The following is a 19,663-nucleotide window of genomic DNA, read 5'->3' as shown; positions in this document are numbered from 1 at the left end:
ATCGGACAGATTACCATGAAAATTGGTGGAAAGGTTTGTTATGGTTTAGGGAAGGTACTGTCCAAGAAATTTGATCACTTTCTGTAACATCGCAGGATTAGGTGTTTTCACAGATTTCTCAGAGAATAAATTATGGATCTTAATGGAAAAAAAAATTCGGGACGGATATTTATGAGTGTGTGTAATTTGGTTAAAGATCCAAATAAAGATCTGGATCTTGTGCATTTAAATGTGTTTTTCTTAAGGGTTTCCTTTGCCTTGCATTAGCCACACTAATAAAGGGCTTTTTAATTCCCCCCACATCAACAGTGCCTTGGTTTATTTTACTTTGTTTGAATCAAAATGGTGAAATGTCAGTGCAGTCGACTATCCAGGCCCCAGGATGAATGTTATCAAATGGTTGACAGTAAATTAATCACCATCTATTTTGATGATTAAATCATTTTGAAGCAAAAATGCAAAGAAGTTTTAAAATGTCAGAACTTCTACATTTATGAATAATGTACTTTTGTATAATCCAAACAATTTGAAGATGTCACTTGGGCAGCTGGGGCTCAGGAGGTGAAGAGGGTTGTGCGCTAACTTGAAGGTTAGTGGTTTCGATCCCTCCCTCCCCCAGTATCCGATGTGTGATAGAGAAAGAGAAACAAAGAGTTATCTGATATGGCATAAAATAAAAGTTAAAGAGCGAGAGAGAACTACTTAGTTCAAAAGTACAAGGTAGGAATTAAACTCTTAAATGGTTCCTAAACAAAGACTAATGTTGAATATTTTAAAAGCCTGTGGTGTCATTTCTTGTACAGTTGGTGATATGAACCAGAATTTCCCACAGTAATCAAGTTATGAAAAACAATCGAGTATCAGGAACAAAGACCAAACAGGTGCAACATGTTTCTCAGAAAGGCACGGTCACAGCGTCGTGTCAAAATAAAAGTATTTCCGTGACGATTAACGGCCAAAATTCCCCACAACTGATACCGTCAAGAAGTTAAAGAGGTTTATTATTTTATTGGGGAAAAACTGTAAACAAAGATCTGAAGATCACAGACGTGGCACCAAACGTTACGCAAGTTTTACAACCGAATTCCACAAGATGGCGCTGTTTAAAAGCAGACTCTGCAGACTTTAAATTAATCCTCTATCTGTGGCCATGAGGATTATTTTGTAATCCTCTTCTATTAGTAAGTGTTTTGTTTTCCTTCTACTATTGAACTGAACCTCCTAATTGTCAGCTTGTTAGTTTTGTTTTTAAAACAACACTCAGTTCATGAGCGATTTCAAAAAATATGTTGGCAACTTTTAATAGCTGGAAACATTACACAGGATAAAACGGACAGTATTAGATATTTAAACAGTAATACTTTCCAAGAAAAACAAACTTTACATTACACACATACACAACACCACACGGTTATAAACCACCGACCACAAACTCAGATAATCAACATTAAACACCAGAACAAAAACCAACTTGTGTTACTCAAACAACAGGATGAAGTTTACATAAAAGTTTAACTGACGTGGGAAAGTCAGGAGTAGAAAAATATTTTTGTTTTTTATCATATTGTGGTAGAAAAATATGCAGTGGCTCAAGTACAAAAGGTTTACCAAGAATATTACAAATGTTGAACAGGCAGAGAATATAGCCAGCTATCTCTCATCTTCTTCTTTTTTGCTGGAGAAAACGGAAAGAATACAAAAACACCAATATCTTTATATTAGTCTCAGATACAGGATCATAGCTTCCCTAACAAAGTGACTCATTGTTTGTAACTGTAGGAAGCGAATACCAAATTTAGAAAGACTTTAATGAACCTAAATTAGAGTCCGGTCCAGTCAAGGCCTTTTACTTCTTCAATAGGAATTCTGAGGATTTAACACAGTTTGAGGCCTCCGCACAGAAGTTGACAAAAGAAAGGTATTTTTTTTAAGTCTAATAAAACTCAACCTTTCGGCAGGATTTAACAGTAGGCCTCATCTGCCAATGATTATTAGAGTCAGTCATTTTATAATCCTGGATTCAAATCTCTAACCGTGCAATTAGGGATCCAGTCTGCCCACGGGACGGAGGCCGAGGGCAATTAACTGCAATTAATGAGGTGACAGCGAAGACAGCTCCCCAGGGAAGGACACACCGCTGGAGAACTGGCCTCTGCATTAACGGGGCCAGTGCAAATTGAATGGGACTCATTGGATGAAAGTCAGATGAATGTCTACACCTGATTTAATTTGTATTTTTTAGAATCCGGAGGTTGCCGTTTAAAGTAGTTTAACCTTAGTTGCAATGTATTGGCCGAAAACTGAAAATTCAGTCTCAAATAAAGTTATTGTAAAGTTATTTTAGCCCTGACTGGGCCCAATGCTACCTTTTTTTCTGAATCTAGCATTTTAAATGATAAACCAGTGGCTGACACATGAAGTGATGAGTCTTGAAATGCCCGGGAAAACATCTTTGTTGGACTATATTTGACGGCAATGGTGAAATTTGAACGGGGGAAGAGCTCGACTGAACTTTATCTTCAACAGTAACACATGCAGTTTGTTTTCTTCTCCCCCTCCTAACACTGCAGCTTGCGGATGCTGCGTGAGATCCTCTTGAACTCGCGCTGTCCCTTCTGCCAGCGCTTCAGCGAGGTGATGACCAGGTGGCCGTCCCTCTTCTGGCCCATGACCAGGTAGGCGGCGTTGATGTCGTTCATCTCCTCGCAGATGCACTGCAGGCCGTCCCTCAGCCACAGCACCGTCTTCTTCAGGTCGTGCTCCGTCACGCCGTTCAGCTTGTAGATGGTCTTGCTCTTGGTCTCCGGCACAATCTTGGTGTCACCGTTGATGTAGGAGATTTCCTTCACTTTGATCTTCAGAGCTGAAAGATATAACACACAGATATGTTTTTTATACAGATCGTCCTCTTGTGATGAAAGACACGTGTGTTTACAGTTGGTTTGGAGCTAACATGCAGGCATCAGGTGACATGAAACTCAGGAGAGAATTCTTGGTTACGCCACTTATTGTTTCATGGAACTTTCTTGTGGAAGTTAAACTTGTCTAACAGTGAAATGTGTCCCCCTTCTTGCCTGGGGTCCCCTGGAACCTTCCTTCATGACCCCTTGGGGCCCCTCAGGAACCGGTGCTCTAGTAAAAATGGATTGGGGCGTACTTACCAAAGTCATTCTTACACAGGTTGTCAACAATTTCGTTGTCATTTTCGTCCGTTTCCTTGCAAGCATCGCACACTCTGGGCACTGAAACAAACAAATGAGACACAACTGATCAGTGATGATTGAAATCATAACCTGGTAATTAGATAATCTGACATAATTCATGACAAGAAAGATATTTACAGATCAGAATAAGTAGCTAACACATTCTGGTGCAATGCATGGACACAAATATGTTGTATGCATATAAACTTTACGAAGTAAAAGATAATATATCTATTTTTAGGAATTTTGATTTTAAGTGTGCTTCTTACAACACATGCAATCAAAACCATACCCTCCTTGGTGGCTGGCACAAAGTTGTCGATGCCTGCAGGGGGGATGCACAGGTCGTTGTCCAGCGGGAAACGGTCGCAGTCCAGCATCTTCGGCCAGGGGAAGCCGAACGCGGACATCACGGGCGCGCAGCCCTGCTTGACGCTCTCGCACAGGGACCTGCACGGCTGGATGGGCTCGTCCAGCTCGTCCAGACACACGGGCGCGAAGAGGGAGCAGAGGAACTTCCTCGTGTCCGGGTGACATTGCTTCTGCACCAGCGGGATCCAGGACGAGGCTTGCTGCAGAACCTCATTCATGGTTTCGTGTCCGAGCAGGTTCGGGAGGCGCATCTCCGTGTACTCGATGTCGTGGCACAGCAGGAGGTTCGCAGGGATTTGCTTGCAGTGGTTCTTCTTGTAGAATAACTCGTGCTGGCCAAAGTTATACATTCCGTGGATGGCTTCCGTGCAGGGTATCGCGATCACCCACAGAAACGTCGCTGCTGAAACCAAGGCTCTCATCTTGTCGTGTGCGTAAAAGTTGTGAGCACAGACGCGTAATCAGGGTCTGTTGAGCATCAGTCAGCGTGGATGCAGCTTCTGTCAGTGGCCAGCCCACGAGTGCAACGAGGGGTTTTCTTCCAGGCATGTCTGGGTGGAGTCTGGATGTTGCGCGTAAAGACGCGCTTGTTCTCCTCATATCAGGTGAAACCTGGCGGATCAGTTTAAATCAAAGCAAATCCTCTTTTGATTTCCTCCTTTATTTCTAATTATAGTTCATAGTATTTTATTACCAGTTGTCCTCTTAACAATTTCCCTCATCTCCTGCCCTTCATTGAAATCCTAACAAACCGTGTGTGACAGGTTTTCCTCATTAAACTCCACAGAAAGGAGTGATCCCTCACTTTGCTGCTCTCGGGGGCCTGCACTGTAAATACTTTGTGAGTGTTGTCAGTGGGGGCATTTAGCTCTGTTCAGTGGAGCGTTTATTTTCCATCATTAGGAGTGTACAGCAGTGAAATCCTCATGGGTAGGCCTGCAGGTTCATACCCACACATGATGAAATATTGGTATGAGAGGGAGACCTCCATTCAGCACACACTCGGGGGTGAAACCGAATCTGCCTCCTCCTGCTCAGGGCTCTGGCTCCCATCCACTGCCCCAGACCCCCTTGAGCTACAGTCTGGTCTGCAGCCCTGTGGTTCTTCTCAGGCTTCACCTTCCTCTTCCTCCCTGGGAAGGAGGTGAAACAAACCAGCACTCCAGGCTCGAATGTAAAAGGTTCGAGGAACTCAAATGGTCAGGTCACCCAAATCCCAAAGGTGTATTTTCCCATATGTTATTTCAAGAAATGCAGATATCTTGGTTTCACTTTCCCAGACTGAGACATATCTGTGGACTGAGGCCTGCACTGCCCCCTCCCCCCATGTACAATGGAGCACAATTTATGTTCCCCAAAAACAACTACAGGTATATTTAGTGATGATCAAACCTGTTCCCAAACCCATCCAGTGGCACATGTCAATTCCTCTATCGTCATCGGCCTCTCTTACCTTTTCCACACGGCAGCTCCTTCGATCATTCAAAACACGTTATGAGTCACTTGCTTTAAATACAGGAAAAACTGTTTGCATTGAAAACACAGCTGTAGTTTATTTGCTCGCAATTAAACATGTCATTAAAGTTTATAGCTCTACGTGTGCCAAGATTTAGTTTTTTTTGCAGAATTGAACTAATAGGATATTTCTGGTCAGATCCCACATCGCTTGTTTTTCTTTCCATACTCAAAACAGGACCTATTAAATATTTTTTGCAAGTCTGGTTTATTTAAAGAGTGTTTTATTAATACCTTACTGCACACTTAAATTAGGTGTTACACTGCTTTTCTGCTGGCGAGACAGGAAGTGCCTCCTGAACAAGAGATAATTAATTAATTAAAATGCCTCATGGATCTACATTGTTCACTCTCAGGAGAGCAAAGCTGCAGTTGTGGGGACACATGCTGCATCTGTTGTGGTGTGATAATGTAAAAAACTAGTTTCAGAAATCAGAGTTTCTTACCCGTAAGTTTATCGAAGGGGTTTATTTATGGAGGACTCTGTCCCTGAGATTTCAGCCTCCAATCAAAAACAGGATTCAAGGAGAAATCTCATAATTTTTTTGAGTTGGTGGTTGGTTGGTTTATCTGAAAATCTGACTCATCATTATGACTGATGTTCCTTTCCTGAGTTCTTGTTTCTAGCACACCGACACTGGTGTTGGACATTAACGCCAAAAGCTCTTGAATCTCTTTGTCTTTCCAAGTTGACATCTTGTCCTGAGATATTTGTTTTCTTCTTGTTTCGTTCAAGGTCATTCTCCTGTTGTGGTCTCACACTCGGACATTCTTCTGAGATTTGAATCAGGGGGTTGGGAGGAAAAAGGTCTGGAGATAATCCAGAGCAACTGACTTGGACATTTGCGTTCTCACAATTAGCCCGTCTGGATAATTTCAGGAGTTCATGTCTGAAAGCGACTTTAGTGAATGATCTGTGATTTTTTAACGTGTAAATCATAGAAATATTATATTCACAATACAATATCTATTTCCAAAAACAGTGTCTTTGTTAATCTGAATGATCCAGTGAACATGCTTTTGTAATAGGGAGCGTTTCTTTTGAATTAATTTTTAAGAGAACGTTAGAAATCTGTAATTTTGGTGAATTTAACTCTTCAAAGAGCAAAAAACGTCTTTGAAATCTATCAGGATTAACAACATTAGGAACCGGGGAATTAACTGGTTCTTCAGTCAGTGTCAAAGGTTTAACTTGCTTTTATAGGGCGACTCCCCCCCCCCCCCCCCCCATCCCAGCTCCTTCAAAGTGTGTTAGTTCTATTCAGCTCTCTGTTGAAACACTTATACCACCATTTAGGAGCTGGAGCCCCCTGTTAACCTGCAACTGGACTCCTTCTAGGAGAGCAGTAGGTCATCTGGCCGAACTGTACGTGGTAGGTCACTTGCTAACCCTCTCGGTGATCATCCGTAAACAGACGGCTGATGCCTCGTACGCCTGCTCCTGGGGCATCAAGTAAATATAAAACATGTGGTAAACTAGTCAAGCTGATCCGACCCAGATGCTTGAGTTCATCCTGTAGAGTTAAAGGGTATAAATGAAGGAAAAGGATCAACAGTGGATAGAGGGTTTGGATGTGATCATGCTTTACCACGCAGGCTTTACTCCTCCGAACACAGAAAACATGCAGCCTGCATTAACAATAGGGTTTCACAGACAGTAAAAGTCAGGGGCTCAGGACAGAGGTAAACTGATCCTGGGCCTGTGCCTAAAGTCACCCCAGCGGGTTCTCATTACAACTCGGAAAATGAGACACAGCTTGTCAGACCCTCTGGTCCATCTGTCATTCATTGTTCTACCCCCCCCCCCCCCCCCCCCCCCCTTTCACCTTCTCCTTCCTGTCTTCATAAAGAGTCGAGGGCTAGACGATGCTGTCAAACACAATCACACAGTGTACGGCGCAGGTTCAAAAGAAGCGTCGGCTGAAATGTTGGAGGAATCAATTTATTGGATGTTCATGAAGAGTCCAGCATCAAAGCTACCAGGGTTATAATGGGAACCAGGACCCATGCGTTTTGAAAAGTCCACTTTCTTACTTGATCTTGATTTTCAAAGATTCTGTGCAGAAAAGCTAAGTAGCTCCATACAGGAGATTTAAGGCAAATGACGTCTGACCAGAATAAAGGAATGGATAGGTCTAGTGATCTTCTGTACTTATCTAACTGGTAACATGTTGCATTAGAGGCGACACGGACAATGAATTGATCCTGTCTGTGGAGCACAAGTCTAATATAATTTATTCTCCTGTGCCATTGTCCGTTGGTCCACTGTGTTTTCACTAAAAGGAAAATGAGCACAGTGTGTAGAATCATCTCGAAATTCATAGGATAGTTCCAAATGTCCGTTAAATCTCAGTCGTCTGAAATCATTATTTATTAGAACACAATAAAAAAGATCAACTGTAAGAAGCACGGATCTTTCCTGATCCTCCAAGGCCCCTCGACTGCCAACTGAGAATCAACCCTACAGCTCTGAACATTGTCCCAAAGTGCACTAATGAGCTTGTTAACTTCAATCACTCCTTGTACGTTGACATTTGGGAAGGAATTTGTCCCATCCAACAGGAATTAATCGGATTAGAGCTTGAGTCATATAGACGGTCCCTGCTTGGCATAATTGATGTTCCCATTGAACAGGTCTAATTGACTCAGTGTGGCGGCTCAGAGCAGCTGTGGTATACGACGTGTATGGGAAACGTGGACGTATAGAAGTGGTCAAATATGTGAAGGGGGAGCTAGAGCCTTTTTATTTTCTGTTGAATTAAGGCATCGACATTTGAGGTTGTATAGGTTTTGGAAACATGTTCAGAGTTTTTTCTGATCAGACTTCTCCTTTCATTTGTTGAACAGATAAAACGTACACAACTCGTAGACTGTATATAAAGATGGCCGACATGACGCACACCCAAAAGTGAGGCCAAATCATCTTGATCACTCGAATTGGGTGATTCCAGACACTTGGAATCTCACAGAAATTCAAAAGACACTTCTTCTTCTCCTTCAGTTTTTGTTATGGAGGATGGCAAACAACTTTTAGGTGCAATACCACCACCTTGAACTGGAGTTGTACACTCGCTGCACAAGTACGCAACATCCGGTTGGTGGCGCTTGTTGGTCAGCTCGCTCTCATTGGCTGTTACAGGTTTCTGTCTCAATCGGTAGCATTAAGTTTATTTTGTATACCCCCCACACTTCAGGATTACTGGGGCAGGTAATCTGCACCGACTGACCTAAATCTGCCCAATTATCCTCCTGACAAAAAGCTGTGTGTATTTTCAGATACATGCTTATAGTTTCCCACATTTTCTGTCTTTGTGCTAAGCTAAGCTAACTGGTTCCTGGCTGTAGCTTGATATTTGCAGCACAGATCCAGCGATTTGCTCTGACAGCATTGTGAAGGCAAACCCACAGGTGTGTGATTATTTCCGGAACTCAGCATCTAAAGTCTGAGACCTCGTCCAGGTTTGTGTCCCAGGATCCACAAACAGGCAGGTTTATGCTCCCAGGATGTTAGTGTGACGAGCAGATCCTTCATCAGGGCCCTGCTCTCTGACCCCTGACCGATACCGAAGCTGGAAGACTCACACTGTGAGCAGCTTTACAACTTCGACTAAAGTACGAGCAGCTCTGCAGCCACAGAGGAGTCTCCTGACTGACCCGTACCTGATCTGCACCCCCTGTGGAGGAGTCGTGCCCCCGGCCACCTTCACACATTCCTCGTTAAGAAAAGGATGTTGCTGTAGTTTCTCCGCCTAAATTGTTAAAATGAGCTTTAACTGAACGAGAATAAAATATGTTATTTATAAAGACCTTGATATCAGTGAAGGAAGTTTACTGTGCTGGTTTTAAGTCACATTCTGGGCCCACATTTACCAAATTGATATTTTGAATTAGAATTTCAATAAAAGCGAAAGTTCTTCTGGTTTACCCTTATTAGGAATTTAACGATCATTAAACTTCTAACAACTAAAATGCCTTTAAAGGGACGGATGTAACTTTATCTGGTGACAGTGAGAGAGACTGCATCCTCAGTCAGGATGAATCATTTGTTCACGCTAAAAGAAAAGTGTTTGTTTTACCCTACAGATATATGTGTATTTGATTTGTAAATGTATACTTCACTGTTAGTTATAGAACGTTGTTTGAAACATCTCTTATTCAAGTCTTGTTCTTCTTATAGAAGAAATGTAAATCCTAAATTGAAGTATTCTTAGAGAAGATTGATAAAAAAGAACAGCTGATTAATATTGTATTTTTAAATGAAGTATTTGTTCTAAATGTGCAATTTATTATTAGGGATCTACTTAATTTTTTTGTTTTGAAATAACAATTGGCTTATAGACCGTCAATGCAGATGATAAAGACAAATGATCTTGAAATAAGTGTGTGTGTGTGTGTGTGTGTGTGTGTGTGTGTGCGTGTGTGTGTGTGTGTGTGTGTGTGTGTGTGTGTGTGTGTGTGTGTGTGTGTGTGTGTTAACTTCCTACAACGATAAGTTTTGCGTGACATGAACAAATTGCAGCTCTGGAAGAAGTCACAGATCATTTGCCTTTTGGCAGTTTGTGTTGTGAAATATAATCTCACATAACTTCATCTCAGGAATTTTAGGGTTACAAAAAAAAAGGTAAAACGAAAAACCCACCCCTCTAAATTTTAGCGATGGTGGAAGCGGGCGAGCAAGTGACCCACAGTGACCCCTGGAATACCAGACGTGGGCTCAAGTGTAAATAAAGGTTTGGTATTCATTCACAGTTGCGACACCACAACAAGGACACGTTTTATTTTGAAGTATAGTTGAAGTGTGTGTATGTGTTTGGAACAAAAAACTGACTTTACACCGAGTTCAGCTCAAACTCTGGACAAACTCTACTTCCTGGTTTCACCTCTGATTTTCACTCTGAACCAGGATTTGACTCATTGCTGCTTTGTACAGTTTCCAAATGGAGCAAAGCCATCACAGTATAATTATCCTACAAACGCACGGTACAGAAAACAGACCTGCAATATAATCATTTGTCATTTCCCCAATTTTTTCCTTACACTACAAATAAGACGGATAACTCCATTTAACTTAAGTAAATGTAATTTGGGGTAATTTTATCCAGATACATCTGACCTGCCAAAAAATACACACACGCACGAGAAGACTGAGTTCGGACTTCATTGTTCTCCAGGAAATGTAAATGTGCTGAGGAATGAAAGGCATCTAGATTAAACCAGAAGGAAAACCGCTCATACAATGATATTTGTAGTGTTTAAGATCTTTATCTGCTAATATTTGCAATTTCACAAGAAATAAGTTGTACATTTATCACAATCAGGTCTTAATGTTATGAATAATATCTCCTGCTGCTTATTTCAATTTTTTTCTTTATTCTTGTAATATAATAACTTTATTCTTGTAAATTACCACCTTATTAGTCATAAAAGATCTTCATTAAAGATTTACTATTAATAATGAATATAAATCATAATATAAAAGAAAGTTACACGAGGGACAGAACAACATGGCCTCTGTCCAGAGAATCCCAAGAGAATAGGATTGATAACCTTGCAGCGGTACTTCACTAAGTGTGTTTTCCTTTGGAGTATCATATTATCCCTTTTTAGCTTTTAGCTTTTAACACCGATACTCTCATCCCCCAAGAGGTTTAATCGATTCCAATTGTTGTTCCACAGTGAAAAACGTCTCAAAACGCTGCTGCAGCATAATCCGCTTCCCTGTGTCATTGCATCTCATATTCTACCTGGAAATATGGTGAAACAAGTTGCTTTTTGTGTCATTCACAACCAACACAAGCAAACAAGTTGCACAAAAAGATTGTTAACCAAAGTAGCGACAATTGAAAAGTGAGTTTTGTATTATTTTTTTCAGGATGCAAAGGAACATGCTGCAAACAGAAAACTGAAAATGTTTTACAAGTCATTTCCTAAAGAGAACCAGACCAGTCCGCCTCAAAGCAGCTGAATATGTGCATCTGTTTGTTTATGTTACTGCTAGAAAACTGTGCTTCTGAACTTTTCATACTGTTATACAATGTCTGATAATCTTATTCCACTGGGCCACCAGGTTTATTTTACAGCCACTTTCCTCCTTAGGAGCAAATACTTTTGTAAAAGCGCCAACCACCGATTGTAATTTGTCTCGTGGACCCTCGAACATGTCATCATTGCTTTCCCGTTGTTTTCATTAGTGGAGGGCAACATTAAAACCCCACGCGCCGAGTTCTCCTGCGATGGCCACAGAGGAGCGCAGCCTGAGTGCGGTCGGAGGGAACCACCGAGACTTTTACTATCCCTGAACCCAGTCCCAGAAGCGAGTGGGTTCGTCCTGACTTCCAGTAGAGCCAGTGCATTGTGTGTGTGTGGGTTTTGTTGTAATGGTGGACGGAACAGGCCCGGGGCGACGCACGTTAAACCTGCAGAGTCCCGCTGAGAGGAGGCGGAAAACAACCGGCGTTATCCCAAACTCTTCGGGGAGACAGATCACCGCACACACGCTTAAAACCAGGCCTCGCATTACCTAGATGATGGGTCCCCTTTAATGCCCAGGGCTTCTCCAACCACAGCAATCCAACTAAACGGCCTCCTCCAAAGTGCTTCTGCTCTAATTGTTTGAAATTCTGCTTGTATTTGCTGCAGAGGGATAAAAACCTCAGCCCGCCACTAGACACTTCTCCACACGAGCAGACAGTAAACACACGACAGGGCTTATCTTTCTCCGCGGCCTCTTAATCAAATATTCTGCAAATCTTCGCTCGGCAGTCCTGGTTAAATTATGGCGAAGGCACCATATTGACTTATGGTGTTCCAATCAAAACATGGTCCTGGCTGTGCTTCACAGTGCCAGATGTGACGTAGGCCAGATCGGATTTCACAGCCAGTGTATACAAGCCTCGGTATAACATTCATTATAATGTGTGTGGGTTTCAAAGCTGCTTTTACAACTGAAGGATAAAACAAGACCTGCTCAGTTTCTTGTTTGTTGAAGAAATTTAAGGTTTTAAATTCGAAAAGCAGTTTTCGAACAGATGAAATAAGATATAATTTGAAAATGGCATTGGAGGTATTGGGATTTATGAAGTTGAAAGGAAGCTGAAGTTTGCTGTTTCAGCTTTATTCCAGTCTATTTGCTAAGCTTGGCTAATCACCTTTTGGCTCTTTTGCTTCTGAATATTAAAATCATAAAAAACTTTGATAAACCTTTAACATAAAAATGGTTCCCACTGTGAATCTATCTAAACAAATAATAACATCAACATTTGCATGGGGAAATAACGTTTTGTGAAGTGAGTGCTTCTCATAGAGCTTAAATGCCAAGAACTCTTGTATATGGAGTCCATATAGTATGGTGGCCCTGAAGCGTCTTTTCAAGAGAAAGGAAACGCTGACAAAACATGTTTGTGTTTATTTAATTTGTTCTTTTTTTCCGGTATTTGTCATTGTGTTTTGTGGTTTTTCTACTTCACGGCCACCATACCATACATATGTCTGCTATAAACAGCCTATTTCTACACTGTATATAACCCCCACGGTGTATACAGTCTCACTCAGCACTGTATATAAGCACATTACAAAGCGCAGAGTCACATTCTTCTTATAGTCCAGTAAACTAAACTGTTTAAATGCACACATGCTTTATGCTTCTTCACTCTGCGGAGTATTCTCAAAGTGAAGGGATTAAATTAACTCCACATGGGACACTGTGCACACTTTCATAGGCCTGGGAACCCCCAACGCACACACTGACACACACACACACACACACACACACATATGCATGCCATGACTTCAGAGATTCAGAGGTCATTACATCAACTTACATTAATTTCCTGGAAGCTTGCACTAACCTTAACCATAACTACTTCTTGCTTACACCCCAACCTCAACTTTAAAACATGTTTTAATGATTTGCATGTTATCCCTATAAGGAAGACAACTCTCTCACTCACACACACACACACACACACACACACACACACACACTGAGCTTTTCCGTCTGTCTCCCACATCTGTGTCTACGGCCCTAATTGTTTAATACCGTTCCCGGTTCGACCTCCCTCTGCAGCCGAGGCTCTAATGGCTCCAACAGAAAGCTGAGGCCCATGGACGTCGTCAGCCCGAGCAAACTGAAACAGATTTCACTGGTCAGCCGGTGAACTCATGCCGCACATCACCTGTGTTTATACCATGGCCGCTGTGGCTGGTTTGTGTATATATACGTAAGTGTGCGTAATGGATGGTAGAGTGGTTCGGGGGGGAAACTTTGCTCGTGGCTTCTGCAGGGGGTTGAGGGGGAAAGGTTCTGGTCTGTTTGTTTCATTCTGTCTGTCCTTCGTTTATAAAAACTGTTGAAGACGGGCACAGGGGGAAAAAAATCCCTCTTTGTTTTTGCAGATTTTTTTTTGTTGAGTGGAACAAACACAAAGAGTGGAAGCGCCGAGTGAAAGGCACCGGCTTAATGAGCCACATCCCTCTCATTCTATATTCTTTACTTTGGCTTCTCATTAAGATTCAGAATTCATTTGAAGGTCAGTGTTCAGTCTGACTGAGGTTCTGACCAGAGCTTGTGATTCAAAACAAATGGTGATCGCACATTTAAAACCAGGACATTATGGAATGGCCTTCTTATTGACATCTGTGGACTCTTTCCTCTCCCTTCCTTTCCTTTCCTTTCATTTGTCTGTCCTTTCCCTGGTCTTTCTTTTCCTTTTCTTTCCTTGGTCTTTACTCTCCTTTCCTTGGTCTTCCTTCTCCTTTCCTTATCTCAGTCTTTTAATTGCCTTGGAATTCCCTCTCGTTTCCTTGGTCTTTCTTTTCCTTTCCTTTCCTTAGTCTTTCTTATCTGGTCCGTTCCTTGGCCTTTTCTTTCCTCTCCTTAGTCTTTTCTTTTCAGTGGTTTTACTTTCATTTCCTTGGTTACGTACTTACTTACTTATGAGTTACTTACTTACTTACTCACTTACTTACTGACTTACTTACTTACTTGCTTACCTACTAACTTACTTACTTACTTACTTTCTTACTTACCTACTAACTTACTTACTAACTTACTTACTAACTTACTTTCTTACTGACTTACTTACTTACTTACTTACTGACTTACTTACTTACTTGCCTACTTACTTACTTACTTACTTACTAACTTACTTGTGTCAGAATGTTTACGTTGGAAAATCCTCACCTCTTCCTCCTCCTCATGTCTTCACAGACAGAAATGGATGGACTCTTTTGGGTCCAAGCTATCACTGCCACCTCATCTATGCTGTGTCCGACGCGGTTGTTTGAACCTGAGGTTGGGGCATAAATCTCCGTCCTCAGGGCCAGCCGTGACATTCTGTTCCCAGACGGTGCCCCCCCTGCTGTGGACTCTGCCCCAAAGAGGCCTGGCATCTCAGCCAGACTCATCCATCACAGGAGAACCAGGCCTCTTGTGCGGGGAGCGGAGGAGCCTGTGGGGAGCACCTGCCCTCGCGTTTTCACCTTGTGGCTAAAACTGCCCCCGATCCCACTTCAGCCCCACCCCATCTGCTTTCCTCAGAGGTCAGAGGTCACTTGAGGGTGTGAAACAACTTTGCATGTCCAGAGACACATTTTTTTTTAGGCTGACATTCACACTCAAGTCTGTGGTCAAGTCTATTGGGCCTCACGTTACAGGCAGGTGAAAGGTCGAGGTATTATTATTGTTAACAGAAGGCCACACAAGCTAGAGTCAAAACATGGAAATAATCCAAACCAGGGACACAGAGACAAGAGTGAAAACAACACCTTAAAGTCATTAGACATTTAAATCCTTCAGCCTCTGACATGGAAGAATACACAGCGCCTCAGAAAACAGACCAAAAGAGCGTTAAAAGGAAAAGGAGATCTGCTCTTCCAATCTGAACAGCGTTTACACAAAAGAACCGTACTCCTCCATCTGTTTCATATATTGTGGCCAAAAAACATCACTGATTTGATTGGAGCCAAATGTGATGCTTGAGGCTCCTTCATACATCCAAAGACTGTTTGACCCTCCTTCTCCTGCCCAACACCAACAAAACTCCCCTTCCCTCTCACCACTGTGCTCTTTCAAGGTTGTGTGTGTGTCTGTGTGTCTGTGTGTGACTCATTGAGCTGAACTGTAGAGTAGAACTGTCAAGTAGCATTAAAAAGAAACTCAGTATCGTAAAATTGAACCCAAGCACAGTTCTCGAGTAAATGAACGAAGTTACCCTCAATTACTTGAACTGCAGCAATTTTCAGATATTTACTCAACAAAATTGCGTCGGGACATTTTCGCGTTCACAACAACAGTAGTATGTCCTGAGGTCCAGGTGAGAGTTGGTGTCTGGGTAGAACATGTAGGAGACAGGATATGTCGTATAAATTGCGCTGCAGAAATCATGTGTTTCTGTTTGTAGGACGTCGACACAGACGCTGGCCTGTGTCACTAAAAGCTTTTCCAAGTTGATGTTATCGTTGTGCATTCATTTTTGTTTCATGAATTTCATTGTTGTTTTAGTAATTTTTACTGCTCTATCACTTATGTGACCAACATTTTTCTACCCCTAAAAGTTTCTCTTGTAAAATGAAAAAAAGTTTCTCCCCTCAAAAAAATCACATAAATATTCATATGTGTATGAAAGAAAAACCTTGCATCTGAAAAAGATCTCCCAAGCAGCGAGCCAGTTTCTACACGCTGCATGTTGCCATCCCCACTTCAAACTCTTGTTTCCAGCTCTCAGCTATCCCACATCGTGTCTGTATTAATTTCCATCAGGCACAGCAATGCACTCTGGCAAATATCGTCCCACACAGTTGTCAAACATCTGAAAAGCATAGAGAGGACGTCCCACATGGTTCTGATCAGGACAGAGGTGAGCTATGGTCACTGAGCAGTTTCCTCGTCCTGCTCTGCTTCGGTATCTCTTTGTTAAGGTTAAAAATATCTGGTCTATGAATAGATGCTGAAAATAAGTTCCCCTTTATTAATAAATCACAAAGGTTAACTTTTACTTTGGCTGTCAAATGTGCCACCACGAAGAAGGATCTCTGCATGACCCAGCGTAAATCAACTTAAAGATACAGTTTTAACGCACAATTGTCTCCAGGAAAAGTCTGTCCAAATACTTTAAGAGTATATCATCATTTAATATCTTGATCCTTTGGTATTTATTTTGAACAACCGTCAGATGTCAACAGTGGTTTTTAATATTCAGAGAAAGGATTCTACAACTCTCGAAAATAATTAAGGCAAGAACATTTTATTGTTGAGACAATTGGGCGGCAAACACTTGAATTTCCTACACAACATTGTGGCTGCAAAAGTTGAATAATGCTTTTCTTCGCCTTGCTTTGGCAAATTAGCTAATTTTAGCATGTTAAAATATTTAAATACACAAACTACACAAAGATTGTTAACAAGGCAGACTTTTCTACCTTCTAAAAATGACCATGTTAGCATTTAGCTAACGCACTTAACTCCAGAGAACCAACAAAAGTCAAAAGTCGTGTGTGAAAAGCAAAACTCTGGAGAAAGTCTGGACCCAATTCTGAGGACATCCTCCGGAGTTCACGTCTGGACACGGCCTACGTGCGGTCTCAGAGCTGCTAGCATAGTCTCGTTCCCACAAAGGCCTGTTTCCATTTAGCGAAAGAAGCAAAAATTCTCCAACGTTAAGTGTTTTCCAAGAACAATCAGCCACACAAAGAGTTTGTCTACATAAAATAGGAAATATGTTGACTGAAGCTCTCTAATCAAAGAATAGGTAAACATTATTATGAATCTGATCGGACATTGACGTCAGCTTTCTGTACACAGTCTTCAATCGGCTTCTTGGTGCTATGGGTATTTCAACTGTGACCAGGAATGTATTGAGGTTCAGAACCCGGGTCTCGGTTGGACCGACGCGCCCGTAGCGCTGCTATTTCTCAAGTTTACAGGTAATATAAAACTACGCTCGACGTCAATCCTGTTTGAAGACAGAAGGCTATAGAATGACCTGATCATGCTGTTTTCATTTTCCAGTCTACGTACCATCTTTCATCCTACAGGACTTCAGAGGATTTGTTAATAGCTTAACTTGCCACAGGTAGATTTTTTTGATGAAAATCTCCTGCTACAAATATGTTCTATATACGTAGAAGGCTTCTTTCTTTCTTTCCAGTTCGGTGCAAGTCTGACAATTTGGCGCACATCTGGCACCAAACAACATAATTTGCATTTAAAACTTCCAGTTGAGCTCAACACAAATGTATGTGTGACATAACACACAGTAAACAAGTCGACTAACAATTTGTATAATTGAGGACAGATAAGATTCTATTTTAGGGTCCAGAGGAAACTAAGCAATCAATAGATTGTTATGATATTAACCGCCCTGACTGCAACTTCCTCTCTCTGCCAAGTGAATGGAACCCGAGTTCCTTCCGCGCATCATATAGATATGAGCCAGAAATCACAGAACGTATGCATAAGACCGCAATAGAATGTAAATTGGAATGAATATGAAATCCGAGCCGGGTTGAGAGCCCAGCTGTGATTCATTTGTCGCCCTGCCTCCTCTTCCAAGTGACTATCAGATGGGACTATCAGATGATAATCTTTCCTTTTTGTTCTGGAGGTAAACACGGTTCAGGGGGGAACGTTGTGAGCTCACCGCTCACCTCTGGTCAAAATAACAAACGCTGTTATAAAACTGATGTCATCACTTCCTGCCGCTTGTTTTCGAGCTAAAATTAAATCCCCTTATTTTTTACCTCCGCAAATGAGGCTCTGTTTCCCTCTTTATTTGTTTGTTTGTTCGTTAGCAGATTTATGCAAAGAAATACTGGACTGATTTCCACAGAACTTGGTGGAGGAGTTCGAACTGGGTCAGGAAAGAAGTTCAAGTTTGGTGTGGATCCAGAATAGTTGGTGGATACAGGAATTTATTTTGAGAGATGGGATGTTTTTCAACAATATCGTTGATTTCCCAGAATAATTCATAGATGCACTGCGTGTTCAGTGGAGGGATATTTATGAGTGTGTGCAATTTGGTGCAAATACAAATACAAAAATCCACATCGAGGGAATTTAAATGTGGTTTCATAAGTGGAGTTTTGGGCCTTGGCACAGGAATGCACTCTCTGTGTAGCCTCCAGTGGTGTTTGTTTGTGAGATGACGCAAAAACTACTGAAGTGATTTCAAAAGACATTCTGTGGAGGGATAGGGCATGACCCCGCGGTGGAGCCAAATAAATTTCGGCGCGGATCCAGGAGTCTTTTCTCACTTTGTCTAACGTGGCCAGATTGGATGTGAGCCTTGACGGAGGTATGCACCCCATCTACAGCTTTTTTACATTTGGCATATTAATTGTAATCAAATTAAAGGACCATACAGCAAACTAAGGCTTGTGTGCTATTAACACATGAATACTGTGCATGGGTGCAGCTGGAATGAAGGGAGGGGACCCAGCAGCTTTTTTGCTCCTGGACCTCATATCATGTTAATGTGGCCCTGCTGAGGATTTCATAGAGAATAATCTAAAGCATGTATTGAACACAGAATTCAATCCAAAACCCTTTTTTGTCTCTGTGTGATTGCCAAAGAATATTTTTGTACTTGACAGCGCCTGACCTCTCTCTGCAAATTCAGTTGCCTGATTGAGTGACAGGCAGCAAATGATAAAGATCCACAGGGCAGCTTGTGAGAGGGGCGGTTGAGCCGTGCACCCAGACACGGAAGCTTGTTTGGTCAGATCACCTGATACTGCGAGAGAGATCTCCTCCAACGCCGTGATCCCGGGGCCAAGGACCTGCTCAAATCACAAACACAGCAGAGCGAGGAGCCTTTCGAAGCCCACTTAGGTGCAGGGGAGAGACTGAGCTGAGTCAATAAATAATTACGCACCTATCAGCGGCTACATGCAGGGCACACTTGGCTGGCACGGCTCAGGGCCCGGGTGTTTATTATTTTTCATGAAACTATCTGATAAAGACTTTAGCTCCTCAGCTTCCTCGGCTTACATGTTCCCCCGAGGGCAGCACCATTTGGATTAACAGCAGACCAAGTGGAGCCATGTTGAATCACTTTGTGTTTCTTTACTGTTTTTCAGGGAGAAGGAGAAATTCTTAGATGTTCAGGTCACTGTTCCAGAGGGCAAAAAGGAAAATGTCTCCACAAGCCTCCTCTTACAGTAAATAACAGAAGACAAACCACGCAATGACGCTGGATAATGAGTTGTTTTATGATTCATCTGTGAGCAGAAGAGGTTGGGGTTGTTAAAAACATCTGAATCTGCTGATGAACAGTGGTATCCTGATAGCCATGCTGAATTCCCATTTTGTTTCACTTAATTCATTCCTATTTCATATTTGAATCACGGAAGATGTGGGCATGCGACTCCGAGGCAGAGATTTCGAATCCTCAAAGGGGTTTAAACCTGAAATGTTCTCCCATGTGGCTTTGCTTTGCGACAACATCGAAGAATTGTGGAATTCATTCCATGACCAAAACCAATTTTAGGAGACAGCTCATCAGAATCAAGTTTTTTCTCTCGAGCCAAACTAAGCAATGTGAAGTTACTGAACTATGGAACTAAAATATTGGTTC

General features: G+C 41.9%; 1 protein-coding gene across 1 annotated transcript; it reads right to left on the bottom strand.

Moving 5' to 3' along the window:
• Nucleotides 1-983: 983 nt before the first annotated feature.
• On the bottom strand, nucleotides 984-4,101 carry sfrp2 (secreted frizzled-related protein 2). Its single transcript, XM_053418511.1, has 3 exons — nucleotides 3,496-4,101; nucleotides 3,162-3,242; nucleotides 984-2,863 (listed from the first exon to the last, which is right to left on the bottom strand). Exons 1-3 carry the CDS (start codon nucleotides 3,995-3,997, stop codon nucleotides 2,559-2,561), a joined length of 888 nt encoding a protein of 295 aa, XP_053274486.1. The 5' UTR covers nucleotides 3,998-4,101; the 3' UTR covers nucleotides 984-2,558.
• Nucleotides 4,102-19,663: the final 15,562 nt, after the last annotated feature.

This window comes from Pleuronectes platessa, chromosome 3 (genome assembly GCF_947347685.1).
Source record: "Pleuronectes platessa chromosome 3, fPlePla1.1, whole genome shotgun sequence".
Lineage (NCBI taxonomy): Eukaryota > Metazoa > Chordata > Actinopteri > Pleuronectiformes > Pleuronectidae > Pleuronectes > Pleuronectes platessa.
This window is presented reverse-complemented; position numbering and strand designations above follow the sequence as displayed.

Excerpts from the sequence above, each read along its gene's own strand:
- sfrp2 (XM_053418511.1), bottom strand. The coding sequence starts at position 3,997 with ATGAGAGCCTTGGTTTCAGCAGCGACGTTTCTGTGGGTGATCGCGATA. Across the intron at positions 3,243-3,495 it reads TGTGCCAGCCACCAAGGAGG|TGCCCAGAGTGTGCGATGCT; the intron begins GTATGGTTTTGA and ends TGTTTGTTTCAG. Across the intron at positions 2,864-3,161 it reads CCTGTGTAAGAATGACTTTG|CTCTGAAGATCAAAGTGAAG; the intron begins GTAAGTACGCCC and ends TATATCTTTCAG.